This window comes from Lissotriton helveticus, chromosome 12, assembly GCF_964261635.1.
Source record: "Lissotriton helveticus chromosome 12, aLisHel1.1, whole genome shotgun sequence".
NCBI lineage: Eukaryota > Metazoa > Chordata > Amphibia > Caudata > Salamandridae > Lissotriton > Lissotriton helveticus.
The window spans coordinates 611649534-611672236 of record NC_136073.1 but is presented as its reverse complement, the minus strand read 5'-3'; the positions used below and the strand labels follow the sequence as shown (position 1 = coordinate 611672236).

Here is a 22703-nt window from a genome sequence, read left to right as displayed (position 1 = left end):
TACAAACTGTGTCCACCACATCGTGGGCTTGGTTGCAATTGCGTAAACTGCTCCAGCTAGACGTGTTGTACTCTCCGGCTCTTCCACTACCTAACCCACACTGGCTCCCCATCACCGCGGAGGCAGTGGTCCGCAAAACGTTGTCCAAATTCCAGCTCGCCACAATAGGAGCTCTATTCCCAGACGGACATGTTTTTTCGGTGTCCGAGGACCCGCGATTCACGGACCGGACGTTTATGGATTCCTTTGTCCTGACCAGGGTGCGATCCATGCTTAGAGCTCAGTTTTCCTCGTTCCCACTACCGCCAGATGACATGGCAGCGCTGACTTTCCTACTCCAGTCACAAACGGGAGCTCACATGGTTTCCAGGCTGTATGGACTCTGTGTGGAGGCCCTTCCTGCTTCGGATGCGAGGGTTCGTGCGGCCTGGGAAGCTGATCTGGGTGGTCCTATCACGGACGACCAATGGACTGCCTGTTGCCGTGTCACTAAAGAGGTATCAGTCAACAGTAGGCATAAGCTAATACATTTAAAATTTTTGAGGCGCCTATACTTCACGCCAGCGCTGGCCCACAGAATTGACCCGGCCAGACCTCATCACTGCCCTAAATGCACGGCTCCACATGCCGATTTCGCACACCTCACATGGACTTGTCCAAAACTACACACCTACTGGCTACAGGTACACCGCATCTTGGGCGACATTTTAGAATGCGAACTGCAACACAGGCCGGAGATTGCACTGCTTGGGTATGTCGCCGAGTTCCCCCGCGCCACGCGTAAGCTTGCTGCCATAGGTTTCTTGCTGGCAAAACGGGAAATTGCTTTACTCTGGGGGTCCAGACGAATCCCCGATTCCAAGAAGTGGCTGCGCAGCCTTGCCCAATGCAATACCAATAGTGTGGAATACTCCACGCAGGTCCCAACTGCCTCACGCCCGATCGACATCTGGGGCCCATATCGACAGTATGTTAGCAAGATCACGCGGGATACCCTCTCCCAAGCTGCTTGTTCTATTGTCCCGGAAGGGGTGGGCTAGGTGGTTTTGGTGAGACAGTCGTGCGCTGCCTATAGCGTTCTAAAGGACTTAGCATCTACACACTATTGGAGAGGGGTATGCGTGAGCTGCTGATTTTAGTGTATATGCTGGTTGGGGCCAGGAGGTTTCCCTCCCCCGTTTCCTTGCATGTTTTGCCCCGATTGGAAGGGTTGCTTTACCCAAGTCTTTTCATTTGTCGTTCTATCTACCCTCGTATGCCTATGCCACTGCTGATGCCATCTTGCTCGTAATTGCTGTGTTGCTTGCCGCTCTCTCTGTCACGAAGGCTCATTCGTTTTTGTTATGTTTGAAACAGGTTATGTCTCTTTGCATCAACTTTCCACATGTGCTATTCTCCTTACAATCTGGAAAACGGAAAATAAGACTCTAGACTGTGTTACAATGCTTGTAATATTATTGGTTTAGTCCTCCACTTACTAACTTTGTATAATGACCATTTATGTTTTCATTGTGAGCAGTTTACTGTGTGATTGTATGCTTGCATGAACCAATCTGATGCTAATAAAGAGATTTTAAAAAAAAAAAAGAATTTGTGATGTAAAACCATTAGGCTTGGTTGTTTATCAAACCGCGTTTGAGTTTTGTAATGGTGTTTTGATAGATGTCAACGTCATTATCTAGAAGATGAGGTATTTCAGGAAGGTGCTTAAAATAGACCTACCCTCAAATCCCAAAGAATGGAGAAGGTGGTATTGTTTGCGCTCACTGCTGAATCTGGAAGCACCAATTGCTCCGGGATAGGTTTTGAAAGCATCAAACCAAATCTCCAATCAAACAGGAGGTTCTCCTGGAGAGTACAAGAAAGGAGGAACAGATTGCATGGTCTCCTGATATGGATGAAAAGAAGAAAAGAGAAAGAAAAACAAAAGGTATAGGATGTCACATAAAAGATGAAAAGTGAGAAATACAGCAGAAATGGAAACACCGAAGAGTGCAGGAGGTAATAAAACAGAAACACAAGATTGAAAAATGAACAGAGTATATGAAGAATATGGGTGTGCGAATCACCTTGTGATAATTCGCTTTTCCCCATTTTTAAACATAAAGCAGGCAAAAGGGTGGAAATCACTGAATTGAGCTCCGCTGTGAAGACTTAAGATGTGCGGATCATCAAGAAAATATCCACATTTAATGTTTGTATGGAAAGGGTTTCCAAATTGAGCTAGACCGCACTTGGGATGTGTCGATCACAATATGGGAAATTACATCAGGAAGAAAAGACAAAGGTGTGCTAATAGCCGTGACCACCTTTGCATGAACAACTGGAGACTCATGTAAATAGTGCCTTTAACTGTATTGGTGTGCGGATTACCGTATAAATATCCGCAGTAGTGTACAAATGTAATGAAGTACGCCTCACCGTACTTCACTCAGGTTAAACGCGGAAGAAGGAGGTGTGCCAGTCACCGTGACCGGCTTCGGACTTGAGCGTAGATTGAAGATAGGGTATTGCTAGGCAGCTAAACTGGTTGCCGAGTGCTAGTGAAAGCCTTGGTTTGAGTTTCACTGTGACGTAATTGTAATGGCTGCCGAGAAATGTGTGAGATTTCCCACGCGCAGAGTCGGGCACTGGTTCTGGCTTGCTGTTTGGCGTGCGTAAGTCAGGCAAGTACAGGCAAGATGTTGGGTCCAACCGATGCGCAGAGTAGATGCGCGTAGAAAACAGTACCCGGATAAGCAGACAAAGCGTGGCAGTATCCGGAAAAGCAGTCAAAGCGTGGCGGGCACTGGTGAGGACATGAAAAAGTCACATATAAAGTGAAGAGAAACTCGTTGAAGAAAAAAACATGGTTTGCCTGCGCACATTGTAATTCGGAGGCGGTGCGCTTTTAGGGCGATTCGAGTGGCAAGCGGCGAAAGTCAAATAAGCAATCTTACCGCCAAAGAAGGTAGGAACCTTTCGTTTTCTTCAATAGACAAGTCGGACAGCAGGATGCACACGCAGGGTTCAGCGTGTTACTGTGTAGCCAGCTCGTCGCCACAACTTTGTAGTGATGAAGCAGGCACGATGAAGATGGTTTCACAACTTTATTGGTCGTAGGCTACACAGCAGATAGGAGACATAGGCAGATCTCCATCCATCTCCAACCGCCCTCCAAGCCTTTTGAATACAACAAACTCGGCAACAAGGCAACCATAGAACATTCTAACAGAAATGACACAAGCATTAGAACATTGAGCTTCAACATAGGGCAACAGCACTAGGTAAAGTAAGGCAGAGAATACAACAAACAATGTCAGCCTGTATTTGGAAGTGCTTTACCTCTGAATCAACTAGCCCACTTAATCAGAGGGGCATGGCACTAGAAAGTTTATAATGATGTAGATTGACATCTGTTGAAGTCAAATAATTATTGGCACAACCTGCAGAGACCAACCAAGTCCATGCTTTTGAATGTATTTTGATGGTTAATTGGGGTGACATGCCTGGTGTCTACCCATTGTGTGTATTCTTTGGCAGTTGATGTGATCAGAAATTCATGAAGAAAGGTTGGTATTATCTCACCTAACTAATTATAATCTTGATCTAAAAAAAACAAGCTTCTTCTGGAGTATGGATGGTAAAGCTATACTGATTGTAGTCCCAGCACTGTTTCTTCAGCAGGTTAAAGCTACATGTTGTAGCTTTACATGGAATTATAAAAATCTTAGTTGAGCGTGGTGTTTGTGAAACTCGTGCTCAACCCAGGAGGTCGAGCTCTTCCTGATCTCACACATTACTGCTGGTCTGAATTGGGTAATTGAATCTTGGTGGTCATGGGTATGAATTTAACGATTTGGCCCCTATGGCCTTTCTTTCAGTGCTGCATTTGGCTTCCTTAGACACATGGAATCATGTTACTAAAAGAAAGTTATGATGTACACTTTATTTTTTTTTACTGATATATGGAAGCAATGGCATAAATTCTTTCAAATACCAATGTTTACTAGTTAAACCCCTGTTGTTGGCTACCGCTGCTCTAACATTGCTACTTTGGGGTCGGTGCTCTTCTCCTAACTAAGTGACAGCCTGAAATAGGATTATTAGGCAAGTTTATAGGAAAAATGAACGCTGAAGAAGTTCAGAATCTGTATGGCATAGTGGAGGGGGAATTCTTTGAAGTATAGAGAAATTTGGGATTTATTGATTTGTGTTTATCTTGAAGATCCATTTATTTGAACTGCTTTTCAACGCGAGTAAGAAGGTTGTAATCGGGCATTTGCAACACACAACTGGTAGGTGGCTAGGGTGGAGCTGAATCAGGGAGTTGTGCTGTCGTAGATGAGTGACTGTCACTTTGGGTGTAATTTATTTGGTTGACTCTGCCAGTATGAAGATGCAAAACCAAAGGGGATGATGGACGGACTGTTGAACATTGCAAGCACTCACCCCCAGTCAACTGATCTGGGTTTAATCCATCATCATTCTTTAGCTCAATCCGCCACCCCAGGTCAGACATGGCCATATGTAAATCAGTCTGACCCTGTGCCTCATGGGAACAGTCCAGCCCGAAACGCCAAGCCATGTCTTCCCTGGACCGGAAATAAGCATCCTAGGGCCGGTTTCTGGCTAATCAGCCGTCATCAGCCAGGCTAGCTTGAATCCAGTATTGGCTGAAGAAGGGTGACTTATCCTGAAACCCGGTCCCAGGATGCTTGTTTCCGGTCCAGAGAAGACCTGGCCTGGCAGTTCGGTCTGGACTGTTCCCATGAGGCACAGGGTCAAAGACTGATTGGCATATGGCTGGGTCCAAACTGGGGTGGCGTAGTGGGCGAAAGAACAATGGATTTAACCCAGATCCTTTGACTGGGGGAGAATGTTTGCATTGTCAGCATTCTGTCCATCATTTGTTTGCTGTAACAGTATGATGCAGCATACTAAAATTAGATTGGTTTATTTCGTACACCTACACATTTTGTTATTGGTGCTGTAGATTAGAATTAAGGCGTTTTCAATGCTTGTCCGCCGGTATAGTAATGGAAAGACTGTGTATAGCCAGACACTCATCAGACACTGATTCCCCACGTGTTCGCTATTGGTGAAAATAGTTGTTTTATGGAGCGCCTCAGGTGAGCATCTGCTTGTTAGATCCTGGGGTACAGTGAAGCAATTGTGGGATGCTATATAATGCTACATGACGCAGTCCACTGGCTATATTTATTTATAACTCCATATATTTTTAATGTTAATGATCTATGCCAGGGTTCCCCAAAGTCAGTCCTGGAGGGCTGTATTCCTCCCAGATTTTTAGCACATGCTCATTTAGATGCATATAGTTATTTTATAAATCTGGCATGGATCCAGCACTCCAGGACTGGCTTTGGGGAACCCTGATCTATGCAATGTGATTTTATGTCTTTGAAGTTTTGTATGCCTACCTTTGAACAATAATAAACATGGCAAAATGTTAGTGCAGAAAACTCAAAGTATCCAAAAACAACCTTTTAAATGTAGAGCCTGTTCCATTACACCATGGTGTGAGATTTTTATTCCTGTTGAGGTGGTCACATTCCCATAGTTGGCAGAACTGTGGAATGTATGTTTTATAAAATAATCTAGCCCTTTGAGGCGTGGCGAAGTTTAAAGACCCTGCTTGTCAATCCTAGAGATTATTTTTAGACTCCACGATATGTAACAGAGGCAACAAATGAGGGAAAGGAATGGCAAGCTGAAAATAAGTTGACCGGTTTGGGTCTTGTCCACCTTTCCTATGTATCAGAGGGGCATAAGAAAAAGGACTGTGTAGTGGTCAGAAATTATTGTTGATAAATTGAGCCTTTGAAGATTATCTAAAACTGTTATAGAACAATTAATGTCCCTGGGTCACCAACATTTCTTTTTGTTCATGTTTATTTTAGAAAAGCCCAAGAAAATCGCAGGGAGTTTTCGGAAGACAAGCTGAAAGAAGGGCAGAGCGTGATTGGGCTGCAGATGGGCACCAACAAGGGAGCATCACAGTCTGGCATGACTGGCTATGGCATGCCACGCCAAATCCTCTGACCAAAACCACCTGAATCTCAGATCTTGTGTGCTTTCCCTTGCCAAATCTTTCCAAGATGATCACTGCGCTGTCTTCTGAACTCTTTTCTCTCGCGCTCTCTGGTTCTTGTTTAACGTGTTATTGCAGATACAATATCCTCACAGTTTCGAAAAAAAATACAAAGCTGCTTTTTGGATGGATCTACGGTTTCAACCCTCGAGCACCAAAAATAGTACCATGGTGCATTAGTCCTTAAAGAACACTTAGACATGTTTGTCTGCATTGCTTGGGTAGGCTATCTTTGTTAAATATTCAATTAAAACATTTGCCTTAAGCCCCTATTTACTTATTAATGAGTTTTCGAAAGATTAGTTTGATGCTGAACATCTTTGATGTATATATGTGCAGATATGCCAACTGTATATTATCTGTCTGGCCCTACATTGAGGTCTGTAAAGAATGCCTGTTTGAAAACACCCAGCCTCCTGTTAAGCAAAAGCACTTGCATTGGCACACCCCCTGAGACACCACATGAAAGCGACAGAGGAGTCTTAAACTGAGGCCACTTCAGGCATTTTGTTCAATGTTGTAACCATGTTGTTCAAACAATGAGTGCTCTACAGTATAGTTCAAGTGATTCAATGGAGTCAATTGGAAACACCTGGCGGTAAAAATTCAGAAAGCGCATTTTACGAAAGGTTAATTTGGTAATTTAGCAACTGTTTTACTTCCTCATGACTACCCTTAGCAAGCCCTGAAAATGTTGCCATACAAGCATGTATCATGGTTTACATAAAACATTTTATTTTAAGGCACTTTGATAATAGTAAATAAACTCTTAAGCCGATGTTTTAAATTTCCATTGTTTAAGTTGAGATTTTGGCCATAATCTAGTTGAGTGTTTAAGTCTGGTGTCTATTATGTTATAGATGGGCTTTAGGAGCTGCTGCAGGTCAAAGCTTGTTTTGGAAACTGCGCGCTCACTCGTAGTTAAGTCGTTTTCATGATAGTTGAGAGACAAAGGCGCAACACTTGAGTTGTGGCTTTGAGCAGGGAACACCAAAGACCCCAAAAAGGTATTCAAAAGGAGGATTTGTTTGACCATGACCAACACATTTCTAAGCAACAGGTGGTAGTATTATCAATGCTTGATGCTGTTAATTTGACCCCCACCATTCCGTTGCGGCATTTTAAAGTCCATGCACCGCACACTTTGATTTTTGCGCTCACAGCATTTCAACATTCCACGTAGTAAAACACTGCCCTTTGGCTTTGACTGTTTAAATGTCTTGCATTATGGTCTATGTCTATGTATTGTTTATATTCTGCAAGGAGGAAACCATTGGCTGCTCGGGGAAAACTGTTTCTCTGTTTCTCTATTCTTGTACAAACGATAATGAATGTGTTCGTTCTCAGTTTAGTACTGTGGTTGAAGATGGGGTCCATTGTTATTCTTGACCACAGCAAATTGTAATCTATGCTTGTGAATGGCGATTGGTTTGGAGTCCCGTCTTTTGTGTTTAAATCCTGTCGTTAAAGGCTTCTCTAAAATGAGCCACAAAACTTTGCCGCCTGTGTTATTCTCGAACTGTGGTGATATGCTGTGGAATGTATTCTGGAACGAAATAAAGATTGCACAGCCTATTTCTAACGAGAGGTGTCTAGAGTTTTCTGTGCCTCCAGATAGTGAAGTAGAAAGATGTGTTGAAATATATTTTCATAGGAGTGGTAAGTGTTTCTGTAATAGACCATATGAAGCCAAAATGTTGCCGTGGTGTGAAACGGCACCATTCCGTGGTCATCACAATATACTGCGTCCAGTTACAGCGACCATTAAGTATATATACATTTCATTGGCTCATGTTTCAGGCTATTGCAGCACAGTGCAAAAGCAGTGCTAGACATTTCGGCTTAATCTAGATTTTTTTCAGGCCTCATTATCCTGTTTTTCTCTTTTTTGCTTTACGCTAATAAATATATATATATTTGATTTGAAAAAACCTTTAAACAAAAACGACCAAGTTCCAACATTTCCAAATATAAAAGCATAACATATGAGCATTGTTAATTACATAATGAATCTGTTTTTGCTCACCTATATATATCCTTATATAATTTCCCATTTCATACATATAACCCTAAATGAATTTTGTCTATTCATCTTTAGTGGCCACACAACCCAGAATGATATGCTCTGGAGCCCCATTATGTGAATAGCACAACAACACTATTGTTAAGAAGCCTGTTTCCTATGCCGGGACTCTCTAACATTCAGTAGATGTAAATGATTAAAGGTTCGAGGCATGTGGGCTGCTGAATTCATATCTATAGCATAGATCGCCGCCTAGTGTTGGGTCCGGATGATTGCACATTGTTGTCCTGGAAGAGTCTTCGAAGTATCACGAGATAGGTGGCTCCTCCCCTGGACTACAGTGCGCATGGGCATCGACTCCATCCCCCAGATTGTTTTTAGCCATTGTGGCGAAGATGGAGTGTAACTGTGCGAGCGATGACCATGCTAAGAGTAAGTGTAAATTCTGCAGCCGCTACAGGCGCCGGGGAGGAGGGCGGGCGATATGAATGTCAGCAGTCCTACATGCCAAGAACAGATGCATACTGGTAAGTAGCATATTCAGTTCGAGGCATGTGGGCTGCTGAATTCATATCTATAGCATAGAATAAATAGCAGTCCCTCCATTAACGGCGGCCGCCTGTGCCAGCTGCAGACGTTTGAAAAAGTGTCTTAAGAACAGCTGCCCTACAGCTGCTTGGAGTGCACATCTACACAGTAGTGTTTAGTAAATGTGTGTGGTGTAGACCATGTGGCTGCTCTACAAATATCTTCCAAAGGGATATTACCAAGGAAAGCCATGGAGGCCCCCAACTTGCGGGTGGAGTGGGCTCTGGGGGGGACCGTTAAAGTGCGCTTAGCCTTGGGATAGCAAATCTGAATACACTTAACGATCCACCTGGCTATACCTACTTTGGAAATGGGGTTGCCTTTGTGCTGTGCTGAAAAGGCAACAAAGATTTGTTGTGTCTTCCTAAATTCTTTGGTCCTATCGATGTAGTACATCAAAGCTCGCTTGACATCAAGAGTGTGGAGCATTCTTTCAGCTACTGTTTTTGGGTTTTGAAAGAACGCGGGCAGCTCAATGGTCTGATTGACATGGAACTGCGAAACCACTTTAGGAAGAAATTTAGGGTTAGTGCGCAGCAACACCCTGTTGGAATGAATTTGAATGAATGGCTCTTGTACAGTGAGCGCTTGTAGCTCACTAACACGTCGTAGAGACGTAATGGCAATGAGAAAAGCCACTTTCCACATTAAGAACTGAATCTCACATGAATGTAGAGGCTCAAAAGGTGGGCCCATCAACCTGGTGAGGACCACATTGAGGTTCCATACAGGAGCTGGCGGGGTCCTGGGAGGGATGACCCGCTTCAGTCCTTCTAGGAAGGCTTTAATGGCATGCACTCTGAAAACGGAGAGATGCTGCCTGTTTTGGAGATAAGCTGCTATGGCGGATAAGTGTATCCGAATGGAAGCATATGCTAGATTGCATTTGTAAAGATGTAACAAATAGCAGATGATGTTGGGAGTGGATGCATCTAGCGGGTTGATGTGTTCAGTACAGTAAATGACAAACCACTTCCATTTTGCTGCATAGCAAGCTCTGGTGGTGGGCTTTCTCAGGAGCCAGATCGCCAGGTTGAGCTGTTGCGGATCTGGGTGCTGAATGTCACCTTGGCTCTGCGTCAAAAGCCTGGGTGTGAGGTGCAGCCTTTGATGCGGTACCACGGAGAGTTCTAGAAACGTGGTGTACCATGGTTGGCGTGCCCACATTGGAGCAACCAGGATGAGTGTCATCGAGTGTTGCTTTAGCTTTCTTGCCACCAGCGGTATGAGAGGTGCTGGGGAAAAGCTATTTTCTCCAAATTTGCATCCTTTTTTTCCAGCATCCTGGAAATGCTAAAGGTATCCAGGATATGTGGATTCTCCTGGAGGGGATCAAGAAAATAAAATATAGCAAACTTTTAAATTTTTTGGGTAATATAGGAAAAAAATGCTCTGGATAAAAGTTTAGTTTTACTCCATAAAAATGGAATCAACACAGTTTGATGTGCTATAGTCTCCCTCTTCCCAGCTTTCAGGAACATGTAGAGCGGAATCAAGAAACTTAATTTTTTTTTAACAGTTTTGGAATCTTTCACAGTGGTAGCATATTTTTTCTATTTTTTTGTGCTTTCAATAGACTTCCAGTTTGGGGTGCGAAAAGGTGTGAAGCCCATGGGTGATCCAGGGATGCTATATATTTCTGAAATGGAGACCCAATTTTGAATTCAGCAGGGGTGTAGATCCCTCAAGGTTTTCCCAAAGAAACTGTTGAAATAAATATTGAAACCGAGATGGAAAAAACAATTTGTAAAAATGTTCTCATCTGTAACTTCTTGTCATGATGGCAGATTTACAAAAATAATTTACCATTACGTTCCCTAAACCCTTTTCGTTGCGGGTGTAGGAAGGTGGAATCTGACTGCATGGTTACCCCCACTTGTTTTCCTGTTGTGCTGGTTTTCGACTTAGTTTGACTGGGATCCTTCTAATCCGGAACCCAGTTTATCTGCTTTCTCCTTAAATTGGTTGTTCATATTCTTTAGGTACACTCCACATTGGATTCTTGGGTATCCTTCTAAGTCTCTAGTATATGGTATACTATGTACCTAGGGCATAGGTACCCCAGAGGACTCCCTGGGGCTGCAGCATGTATTATGACCCCTGGGAGACCATTCAAAATGACGCAACAGGCCTGCTACTGCAGCCTGTGTAAGGTGGTGCATGCACCCCTTACTTATATATATGTTCACTATATCTACCTTATATCACTGCATATATAAACTTTATCAGTCACCCCTATGACCGGCCTTATCAATCCTGAAGGCAGGGTGCTGGGTTTGTGTGAGATGGTGCCCCTGCATGAGCAGAGCCCCTCTGCAGCCGTCTGAATCTATTCTCCGGGTTGTTCTGTGATGCAGCCAACCATATACTCTTAAGTGCATTATAACCTTGAGGTAAATGCCAACTTTGGAATGGCTGCAAGCAAACGTGTTGTGTTTAATGTAAAACGCCTTGGGATCATACCTCCCGCCAGTAACAGGCAGGGCAGGTTTGATTCTGGTACCAGCTTTTTCAACCCTGGGATCACAAGATGGATGCTGCCAGCCACAGACACAAGTTTGCCCTCCTGCTGTTGGACGAAACTCCGGCAGGGGATGGCTGGACAATAGATTTTTCCGTTACAGGGAGGTGTAACCACCTCCCAGACAGGCTTTAGTGTATTGGGGCTGGGTGGGTGCACTCTCACGGTGCTTTGATGTCTGCACTGGGGGCACATTAGGTGCCCCTGTGCATAGTCCAGCTCAAACCGGTTGCAGGAGCCATTTGCTACTGCTCTTGCGCGAAACTGGACAAAGGACATGTGTAGCCACTCCTCTGCCCTGACCCTCCCATAGGTGGTTCCCCAGAGTTTGTCCCACCCCTTCCTTGGGTATGAAGTAAGAACCCCTAACTACAGGACTTTAAATTTTACCTGGACTAAACTCTGATACTGAAACCAAGTACTTCGACGACCTGCACGATGCTGGACGACTGAAGAATCTCCCTTGGAGTAGAGGAGTTACTCCCCTGCTAAGCAGGCACCAAAACGCATCTGACCGGTTTGCATCTCCGAAGCTCCTGAGGACTTCAAAGATTTCTGCAACACAGGAGGTGGGTTCCCGAGGTCTATCTGCGCTCTCAGGAACTCTGAGGCACGTATCCCTCGTGGGGTCCGTGCAACCCGAACCCCTGTGCACCGTGCTCTTTTGCTAAAGCATAGGCATTCCGGCGACCCTGAGGCTGTGCTTTGGGCTACTTGTAGTCCTGATCCTGAACAGTGTTTCCACCGAAGATTACCGGCCTACACTCCACGAGCTGGTATTTTGTGATTCCTCTCGAGGTCCCTTCGCGATCCCTGGTCCGTTGGCCTGTGAGTCTCTGAGAAAGGAACTTTTGCTTTCTGTGGGCTTCTCTGGTTGCTCCAGAAGTGCCCCGACTCTCCATAGCTTGGAGACTCCCCAGGACCTTGCTGATTTCCTCTGACCGCATGGGTTTCAGTTGCCAAGGCTTGTGGGTGTTCCTTCCGAACACTGACCCCCCCCGGCATTTGACATCCTTCGTGGGACAGCTCACCTCCGGACTTTGGTCGTCATCGATGTCTCCTGGTCCCTTTGGCTGCAGAGTCAAGCATTCCGTTAACTCACTTGTAGCACCCAACATCAGTGGGCATTCGTCTACCGAGCCCCTGGTCAACCTGAAGTGACCCAGACTCTGTCACCTCTTCTTTCAGGTTCTTCTCCGCTCTGATCCAGGCTTGGATCACTCCGGACACTTTTCCCCTTCATGGCAGTAGCACTTTGCAGCAACACGCCATTGAAAGACAAAGATTCCCGACACCAATTCATACCTATGCACCCGTCTTCCCTGGGTTAGGTAACACGAGTACTCTGGTGCTCACATGGGTGCTGGCCTTAGAACCTTCCAAGTTTGAAAGGGTTTGCTCAAAGTCCTCTCCTAAGTGTCCTTAATCTATGAAATTCCAACCGCAACTTTCCCATAGAATTTTATGGAGCTTGCGGCTGTGTTCTCACACTGCACACTCCCCCTGTGGGTCCCCTGTGTCACTACCTCGGGTGGTTCCATGGGGTCCCAGCCATTCTACGTGCTCTAGGCACTGTCTCTAGTCTAGTCGTGGTTGTTATAAAACTTTCTTAGTATATGGTTTGATCTCCCCCTGGAGCCTGCTGTGTATTGTCCAGTTTACTGTTTTAGTACTGTAATATGGTGTGCCTTGGTCTCTAATCTCATAAAGAGGTTAGTAGAGTGTTTAGTAATTAATACATATATTTTATATATAACTTGTGTGGTTCTCCTTTCATTTGGTCATTCAGGAGGTAATCTGGTAAACCAAGCTGCTTTACATTCCTTCGAGACTTAGCCTGAAGGCTGCTCTCCATGGCTACCACTAGGATAGTTTTCAATAAAGGTTGTCTTTAACCCAATCATCAATAAGGGATGTTTGGACTGGTGCTAGGTGCCCACTACAACTAGTGGACAATGTAATTGGTAATAATAAATATCCTACTATTTTATGCTCCCACATGTCTTCTGTTAACAAGCATTTGCAATGCAATAGTTCTCGCATTTATGAACTCTCGTAAATGCAACACCTATTGGATTTCAGATGCTTGTTTGTAAAAGCGATTCATAAAAGGGGGTGGTGATGGATAGAGCATCTGAATTAAGCATAACACTCCTACCCAGTCAAAAGATCAGGGCCTGATCCATCACTGTTTTTTAGCTCACTGCACCATCCCAGTTCAGAACCTGGCTACATGCAAATTAGTCTGTCCCTGGCCCAGTGCATCATGGGAACAGGGCAGACCAAACTACCAAGCCAATTCTTTACTGGAAAGGAAACAAGCTTCCGGGGACCGGTTTCTGGCATTGCAGCCGTCTTCGGCCCGGCTTGCTTGAATCCTGATGGTGCAGTGAGCAAGGGACTCATGTCTGAGCATACCCTTCCACTCCTATAGTGGCCAAAACAATTCATAAAAGGGGGTGGTGATGGATAGAGCATCTGAATTAAGCATAACACTCCTACCCAGTCAAAAGATCAGGGCGTGATCCATCACCGTTTTTTAGCTCACTGCACCATCCCAGTTCAGAACCTGGCTACATGCAAATTAGTCTGTCTGCCCTGTTCCCATGATGCACTGGGCCAGGGACAGACTAATTTGCATACAGCCAGGTTCTGAAACTGGGATGGTGCAATGAGCTAAAAAACGGTGTTGGATCTAGCCCTGATCTCTTGACTGGGTGAGAGTACTCTGCTTAATTCAGAGACTCTGTCCATCACCACCCCTTGTTGTAAATAATTTTGTCCACCCTAAGCGTGGAAGGGTATACTCAGATGCGAGTCCCTTGCTCATTGCACCATCAGGATTCAAGCAAGCCGGGCCGAAGACGGCTGAAATGCCAGAAACCGGTCCCCGGAAGCTTGTTTCCTTCCCAGTGTAAGAATTGGCTTTTGTAGTCTGGTCTGCCCTGTTCCCATGATGCACTGGGCCAGGGACAGACTAATTTGCATACAGCCAGGTTCTGAAACTGGGATGGTGCAATGAGCTAAAAAACGGTGTTGGATCTAGCCCTGATCTCTTGACTGGGTTAGAGTACTCTGCTTAATTCAGAGACTCTGTCCATCACCACCCCTTGTTGTAAATATGTTTGTAAAAGCGCCACATGCTGCAGTTTCACTTTAATGGGGGCCGCACCCTTTTCCTTAGCCACAGCTCGTCTAAGGAACAAGGCGCGGTCGCTATTGAAGTGAAGGTGCGGCATGGGGCAGTTAAAAAAAAAAAAAATTATTAAATACTAAAAAAAAACATGCAGCTGTGTTCTGTGCCACAAATTAGCCAAAGGCATGGCAGCCACTGTATGAGCGTTCCATGCTATGAAAAAAAAGAAAATTCAAGCAATAGGGGAGAGATGTCCTGCCTAAAACAGCAGACTGGAGAAAACCATTTAAGCAAATAGTGCACATAGGCTGTAATTAAAGCCTACGGAGTAACAACACATGTAGCAGTGGATGTCTTCATGGGAGGTTACAAAATGAGATAAGGCGGTATTAAGGAGGGACGAGTAAGCCTATTGACCAATGAAAAGCCATAGCTTCTATAGGACAATGACAAGCTAATGAAAATGATGGGTGGAGAGTGGGCAGAGCTTCAAGTCCATACCTGAACACAGGTATGGACATGTGCAGTCCAGGCTAGACCTGAAGAAGTATTACTTTTCTAATTTGGTCTCAGATTTGTTCTTTGAGTGGCTCATGTATTGCCTCTGTGAGTACTACAAATGCATAGCACTGCTGTCTGATAATCTTAACTACTCGCTGACACTACCAATAAAGTGTTAGCATTCTTTACTTTTGCGTCTAAATTAGTTGGGTTCTCACTGCACTCGGTCTTTTAGTACATTGTATAGAGAGCCAGCTTCTTACACCCACCATTTGTGGAACTCTTATTACTTGCTCAGGGAAGCTATAAATGGGAGTACTGGAAGTGCTCCTGCACCCCTAGCCTCACCATATGATAGTGGCTCTCAGTTGTGGCTAAAAAACAGAATTCCTGCACCCCTACACTGAAAATTGTTTTCTCCACTGTCTAATGCACCACTAAAAGGGAAAGACTTATCTAAGGCGAGAGGCTGGTGCTAGTGCAGCTTTTTAGGTAGATGGAGTGGTTGTACTGATAATAATTGCTCAGTCTGTAGTTCAGCCATTACAAAAAACACAGTTGATTGACAGAATGTAGAACAATGTCATACATTCACCCCAGTACAAGGATCTGGGCCTAAATCCATCGTTTTTTTGCACTCCACACCACCCTGGGTTAGACACTGGCTATATTTAATTTAATTGTGGGTTTATATAGCGCTAGAATCAACTCCCGGAGGAGTATCTCCGCGCTTCGACCACTGGGGAACCCGTCCTGGCTCACCCTGAGAGATGGTCCCTAATGGGTATCTCTACGGTGCGACCAAGCATCCCCGGCGGTCTGGGGGGCCGTTGTGAAGATGAGGCAAGCTAATGCCCAGAGTTGCCGAGTGTGGTCCCTGACTGGAGTAGGCACCGAGGCGAGAATTATCGAGCCCGCTGACCCTGGTCCACGACCCTGCCGCGTCGGGAATCGAACCCTGGTCCCGGGCCGTCCTCTGCTTACGGGTCTGCCGCCTCTAACCAGTGAGCCACACCACTCCACTCATATGCAAATCAGCTCTGACCCTGTTCCTCATGGGAACAGTCCAGTCCGAACTACCAAGCCATGTCTTTCCCAGACCGGAATCAAGCATCCAAGGACCGGTTTCTGGCTATCAGCATTCATTCAGCCTGGATAGCTTGACTCCAGTGGTGTGGAGAGCCTGGGACTCCCGTCTGAGCATACCCAGCCCACTCGGGGTGAAAATTGCAAAAAACACAGTTGATGGACAGAATGTAGAACAATGTCATACATTCACCCCAGTACAAGGATCTGGGCCTAAATCCATCGTTTTTTTGCACTCCACACCACCCTGGGTTAGACACTGGCTATATGCAAATCAGCTCTGACCCTGTTCCTCATGGGAACAGTCCAGTCCGAACTACCAAGCCATGTCTTTCCCAGACCGGAATCAAGCATCCAAGGACCGGTTTCTGGCTATCGGCATTCATTCAGCCTGGATAGCTTGACTCCAGTGGTGTGGAGAGCCTGGGACTCACGTCTGAGCATACCCAGCCCACTCGGGTGAAAATTGCAAAAAACACAGTTGATGGACAGAATGTAGAACAATGTCATACATTCACCCCAGTACAAGGATCTGGGCCTAAATCCATCGTTTTTTTGCACTCCACACCACCCTGGGTTAGACACTGGCTATATGCAAATCAGCTCTGACCCTGTGCCTCATGGGAACATTCCAGTCCGAACTACCAAGCCATGTCTTTCCCGACGGGAATCAAGCATCCAAGGACCGGTTTCTGGCTATCAGCCTTCATTCAGCCTGGATAGCTTGACTCCAGTGGTGTGGAGAGCCTGGGACTCACGTCTGAGCATACCCAACCCACTCGGGGTGAAAATTGCAAAAAACACAGTTGATGGACAGAATGTAGAACAATGTCATACATTCACCCCAGTACAAGGATCTGGGCCTAAATCCATCGTTTTTTTGCACTCCACACCACCCTGGGTTAGACACTGGCTATATGCAAATCAGCTCTGACCCTGTGCCTCATGGGAACAGTCCAGTCCGAACTACCAAGCCATGTCTTTCCCAGACCGGAATCAAGCATCCAAGGACCGGTTTCTGGCTATCAGCCTTCATTCATCCTGGATAGCTTGACTCCAGTGGTGTGGAGAGCCTGGGACTCACGTCTGAGCATACCCAGCCCACTCAGGTGAAAATTGCAAAAAACACAGTTGATGGACAGAATGTAGAACAATGTCATACATTCACCCCAGTACAAGGATCTGGGCCTAAATCCATCCTTTTTTTGCACTCCACACCACCCTGGGTTAGACACTGGCTATATGCAAATCAGCTCTGACCCTGTTCCTCATGGGAACAGTCCAGTCCGAACTACCAAGCCATGTCTTTCCCAGACCGGAATCAAGCATCCAAGGACCGATTTCTGGCTATCAGCATTCATTCAGCCTGGATAGCTTGACTCCAGTGGTGTGGAGAGCCTGGGACTCACGTCTGAGCATACCCAGCCCACTCGGGGTGAAAATTGCAAAAAACGATGGATTTATGCCCAGATCCTTGTACTGGGGTGAATGTATGACATTGTTCTACATTCTGTCCATCAACTGTGTTTTTTGCAATTTTCACCCGAGTGGGCTGGGTATGCTCAGACGTGAGTCCCAGGCTCTCCACACCACTGGAGTCAAGCTATCCAGGCTGATGAAGGCTGATAGCCAGAAACCGGTCCTTGGATGCTTGATTCCGGTCTGAGAAAGACATGGCTTGGTAGTTCGGACTGGACTGTTCCCATGAGGCACAGGGTCAGAGCTGATTTGCATATAGCCAGTGTCTAACCCAGGGTGGTGTTGAGTGCAAAAAAAGGATGGATTTAGTCCCAGATCCTTGTACTGGGGTGAATGTATGACATTGTTCTACATTCTGTCCATCAACTGTGTTTTTTGTAGTTCAGCCATGGCTGCCTCTCTGGGGTTTTAGTGACCCGTCAAGAGTAAAAAATAGAATCTTTTGAGCATTTGAACTGCGTCTGGAGGAATAAAACAACTTCTATAAGTTAAAATGTGTCCAACCGTTCAAAGTAACCCTTTCCACGTTTAATGTTCATCTTTGAAATTTGCAAATATAACATTCAAATATTCTAGGGCACAGCATATTTTGTGAGTTCTTATCCCCAAGAGTGCTCGCAGGTAATGGTGTTAAAGAGGCTGCTGCAGATAACAGGACATTATGATAGGTAGATAAATAGATTCTGTTTTGTAAGTCAATGGCTAGCGGACAGGAGCATCTTTGCTTAAGTTGTTCTTGGACTTCATTGTTTTAAGTCTCACTTAAGTGTAGGAGGTTTCATCAATATAGTAGAAGTGGTGGCACCATGGTTAACTAAAGTCATAAGAGTAATCTGTCCAGCGAAGGAGGGTGCTCATTCGGAGGTTGTGGTCGAAGGCAGGATAAAAATGTTGGGATGTTGATGGATGAACAAGTCCCTCTTTGGTTTTCTGACTAATACCTCAAACTCCCATGAAAAGCTAAATGCTGAGAATTGTGCAACCATTGCAACTGGGACTAGCTTTGCCACCTATTCTGAGCCGGGGTAATGGACACTGACTACAGTCCCCAGGCTTACCTGCTGTCACCTCATCCTCAGGCGCCAGGAGGCGCATAAAGTACGATGCGAGGTCCCAGTGCGCAGGATGAGCTTTGCCACCTATTCTGAGCCAGGGTAACGGACACGGACTATAGTCCTGAGGCTACTCTGCTGTCACCTCATCCGGCCCCATAAGGAGCATAAAGTACACCGCAAGGCCCCACTGCAAAGAGCGAGCTTTGCCACCTATTCTGAGCGGGGTAACGGACACTGACTACAGTCCCCAGGCTCCCCTGCTGTCACCTCCTCGAGCGTCAGGAGTTTCATAAAGGACTCTGCAAGGCTTTGCTGTGCCGGATGAGCTTGGCCACCTATTTTGAGTAATGGACTGCGGGGTAATGGACATGGACTGCAGCAGGCTCCCCCTGCTGGCACCAGGAGGCGCATAAAGTACACCGCAAGGCCCCACTGCAAAGGACGAGCTTTGCCACCTGTTCTGAGCTGGGGTAACGGACACAGATTACTGTCCCCAACCCGCCCCGCTGTCACCTCCTCAGGCATCAAGCGCGCATCAAGGACCCCACGAGGCCCCATGGCACCGGATTCACGTTGGCCGTGCCAAGGGTGGGCTTGTCCGCGCCTTTCATAGCCTGAAAGAGACTGGGCTGGGCCATCCCCCCTGAAATCTCGCTCCAACGGTTTGCGCCCTGGCACTTTCGCTAAAAATGTACTGGTTTCAGCTTGGTGCATCCTTGAAATTAATACTACAGTTTCCCTCAGAGGCCATCTGTTGGTTGGCTTCTGTTAGACCTGACATCATTGGCATGAGTCTCTCCTCCATTTTTTCTGTTTGCCTCCTCTGTTTACGATGTTTTTGCTGGTATATGCTTTGGGCACTGTGCCACTGCTGATCAGTGCCACAGTGCAAGTGCTCCCTATGTGAAATTGCTGTATTGATTGACTTCCATGTTTGGCTTATTTGGTTTACTGTCAGTCCCTAGTAGAGTGCACTAGGAGTGCCAGGGCTTGTAAATACAAATGCTGCTAGTGGGCTTGCAGCACGTGTTGTGCCACCCACAGAAGCGGCCTAGTAAAAGTATGTCTACAGGTCTGCCATTGCTAGACCACGTGCAGTCTGGTACTGTCACGCAGACTGCGCAAGTACACCTACTTGCCAGTCCCTAAACCTTCCCTTAACTTCATATTAGTCACCCCTATGGTAGGCCCAAGGGCAGGGTGCATTGTAAGCATAAGGTAGGACAAGCCTGACAAGGTTGGCATGTCCTAATAGTGAATTACAACCATATTCGTTTTTCACTATTGTAAGGTAACCTGCTCTCCATCAGTTAGAATGGGCTGCCAGGATTATTAATGCTATAATCCTAGCGGGCTCGGGGAGCATGGTGCAATGTCGAGTTTGGTATCCCTGAACTCAGGGTTTAATAACGCATCCGTTTGGGTGGATGGTTTTTGGACTCTGTGTTTGAAAATAGCCCTTTTAGAAAGAAGCTATTTTCTTGTCTAACTGTCTACCGGTCTCTGCTGGTTCTGGTGTGCGTGTGACAGGAGCTGGGTGGCTCCAGAGGTCTGAATGAGTCAGTGTGGGGTGAGTGGGGCATTTGCATTGAGAGTAGGGGAAGAGTAGCTCCTGATAGCCTGCCCTGCCTGATACAATGCTGGCTCCGCCCCCCTGCCAGGCGACTGATGACTCTGAGTCTGCCAGGGACTTTCCTGGCCCCACCTCCTGCCGGGCAACTGATGGCCCTGCCCCTGCCAGTGACAATGCTGGCTCCGCTCCTGCTGGGCGGCTGAAGACTCTGCCCTGCACAGTGAATAGGCCAGGTGCCTAGGCCTGGCAACACCCACAACAAACCCGAGATGGGGGGAAATTCCCCTGCATGGACAAAGGGATCAAAGCCAAAAAGGGGTATAAGAGAAGGACCCCTGAACCAAGAATTTAGATCACTTCTGACAAGGAAACCTGAACCAAGGACAAGAAGCCTGCTGATCCAAGGACTGCCTACCCCTTCTGCCAGAGTGCTGTTTGTTGGGGAAATCCTGCAGTTGCTTCTTTATTTTTGCCAAGGAACCAGGAGAGAGGAACTGAGTGTGTACTCTCAAACTTGCTAAGAAAATCTCCAAGGGCTGGAAGAAGTGCCAGCCTCCTGGTGAAGTCACAGGGTCAAAGGACTTCATTTATTTGCTGAAAGTGCTTGTTGCTGGAAACCTGAAAATCCAGCACCTCTGAAGAATCCAGCAATCTCGACGCCGACGGACGCCGCCGAATCCCGCTCGACATCGTGAGTAACGGCTCCAGTGTCCCGCACCTTTGACGCCAGACGCCGGGCCCGATCGACGCCAGTAGCGACGCCAGTGAGTAGCGAGTTCGGCTCCAGCTCCAAGTGACCCTGTGTCGACGCCGCCGCTGATCGCATCGACTTCGAGCCCTCTCGACGCCGTGAGCGCTGCTCACTCTTGCAACATCATCGACATCGACGACGCCGTATCCTGCTTCATCCCGTGAGCGCTGCTCCTGCCAGACATCGGTCGACGCCGCTGCAGATCGCCCCGACTCCGAGGCCCGATCGACGCCGAAGACACGACGCCGGACATCTCGACGCCGCTGATCATCGAGTGCTTCACTTTTCCAAGGTACTGTGTTGTGGGGGTCTGTGCGACTCCGGGCTCGACGTAGCGCTCCTCGCGGTCGACGCCGAACCTTTGGATTAACTTTGCCTCGACGTCGTGTGACTCCCGTGTGGGTTACATTGTTGCCAAGAACTGTGTTTTAAAGAAGAAGAGTTGCTTTTGTTACTAAAGACTTTGTGCTAAGAAGAAACCGTGCTTAAACTATTATTTTTCCTTCTAAGAGTATTTATTAAGATTGTGGTATATTTTTGTCGTTATTTGGTCTTGTGCTAAGCCTTATATAAACATTCTTATTTTTATAATACTACTGTGTCGTGTCCATTTGTAGTGGATTCACTTTATTACTGTATGTGGTCATAAATGCTTAACGCACTGCCTCTGAGATAAGCCTGTCTGCTTTGCCAAGCTACCAAGGGGGTGAGCAGGGGTTATCCAAGTGTGTGATCCCCTTGCCCTGACTAGAAAAGGTGTGTCCCTATTTGTCAGAAGTGTATACCTCTGCCAACTAAAGACAGCCGCTTCTAACAGCTTCCTTCTCTCCTCTTTGTTAATTGGAACTGCTATGGGGTAGCAGAAAGTTTCTGAGGGAGGCTTGGGAGAAGCCATCAAGAAGAAAGCGAAAAAGAAAGCCCAGATCTCAAGCCTGGCAGGTGTACTGGATCGTATAGATGGTTTATTAACTGAATGTGAGGAACTTCTTGATCTAGCTCCCTCTAATGATTCACCAAAGTCCAAATATTCACATGTACCCAGAAGCACCACACACACAAGGTGCAAGCCATCCAGAAAAATGCGTCCAATCCCAACTCTGTGCTCACATAGAGCATTTCCAACTCCTGGACCAGCATCAATCTGTCTTTCATAGTGGGCACAGCACTGAAACCACTCTTACTCCCGTTATGGATGACATTTTAAAAATGCTTTACCAAAATGAATCCTGCCTCCTAATCCTCCTTGACCTTCCTCTGCTATCAATTACAACAACTTCCTATCCATTTTGAAGAACAGGATGGGCCTCTCTGGTCGGGTGCTACAATGGTTTTCGTCCTTCCTCCACCAAAGAACACAGAGTCAAGGCAAACCTCTAAGCCCTCTCCAGTATCCATGGGGGTACCCCAAGGGTCCACCCTATCTCCTATACTCTTCAACCTGTTCTTGGAATCGTTAGCTAATGCACTAAATTCCACGAACACTCTCTTCTATATGTATGCGGATGATACGCAACTTTATCTGAAAATCTCCTCCCTGGATAACTTCATCTCACTCAACACTACCCAGTCATCTACTCAAAATTGGTTACCCGAGAACCACCACCTGCTCAACACCTCTAAAACTGAATTCTTCTCATCTCCCCTCGAATCACATCCACAAGGTAGACCAGTGGTTGAATCACCTCACTGCCTTTAACTGCTCCCCCCTCATTATAGACTCAGCCAAATCTCTTTGAATCACCCTGGACAAGCACCTGAACATGCAGAATCATATCAGCAACGTCTGTAAGGGAACTAATCACTTGATGAGGATAATCCGAAATATCAAACCATTCCTTCCACAAGCTGACTTCAAGCAGGTGTTCCAAGCGTTCGTGTTGCCGAGACTAAACTATGGCA

General features: G+C 46.3%; 1 protein-coding gene across 1 annotated transcript in view; it reads left to right on the top strand.

Annotated features, from left to right (window-relative positions):
• Nucleotides 1-7673, top strand: part of TAGLN2 (transgelin 2) — a 143914-nt gene extending 136241 nt beyond the window's left edge. Inside the window, exon 5 of the mRNA XM_078669448.1 lies at nt 5901-7673. Within this exon, the coding sequence (XP_078525574.1) occupies nt 5901-6042 (142 nt within the window). The 3' untranslated portion in view covers nt 6043-7673. The remainder of the gene's footprint in view (nt 1-5900) is intronic.
• Nucleotides 7674-22703: the final 15030 nt, after the last annotated feature.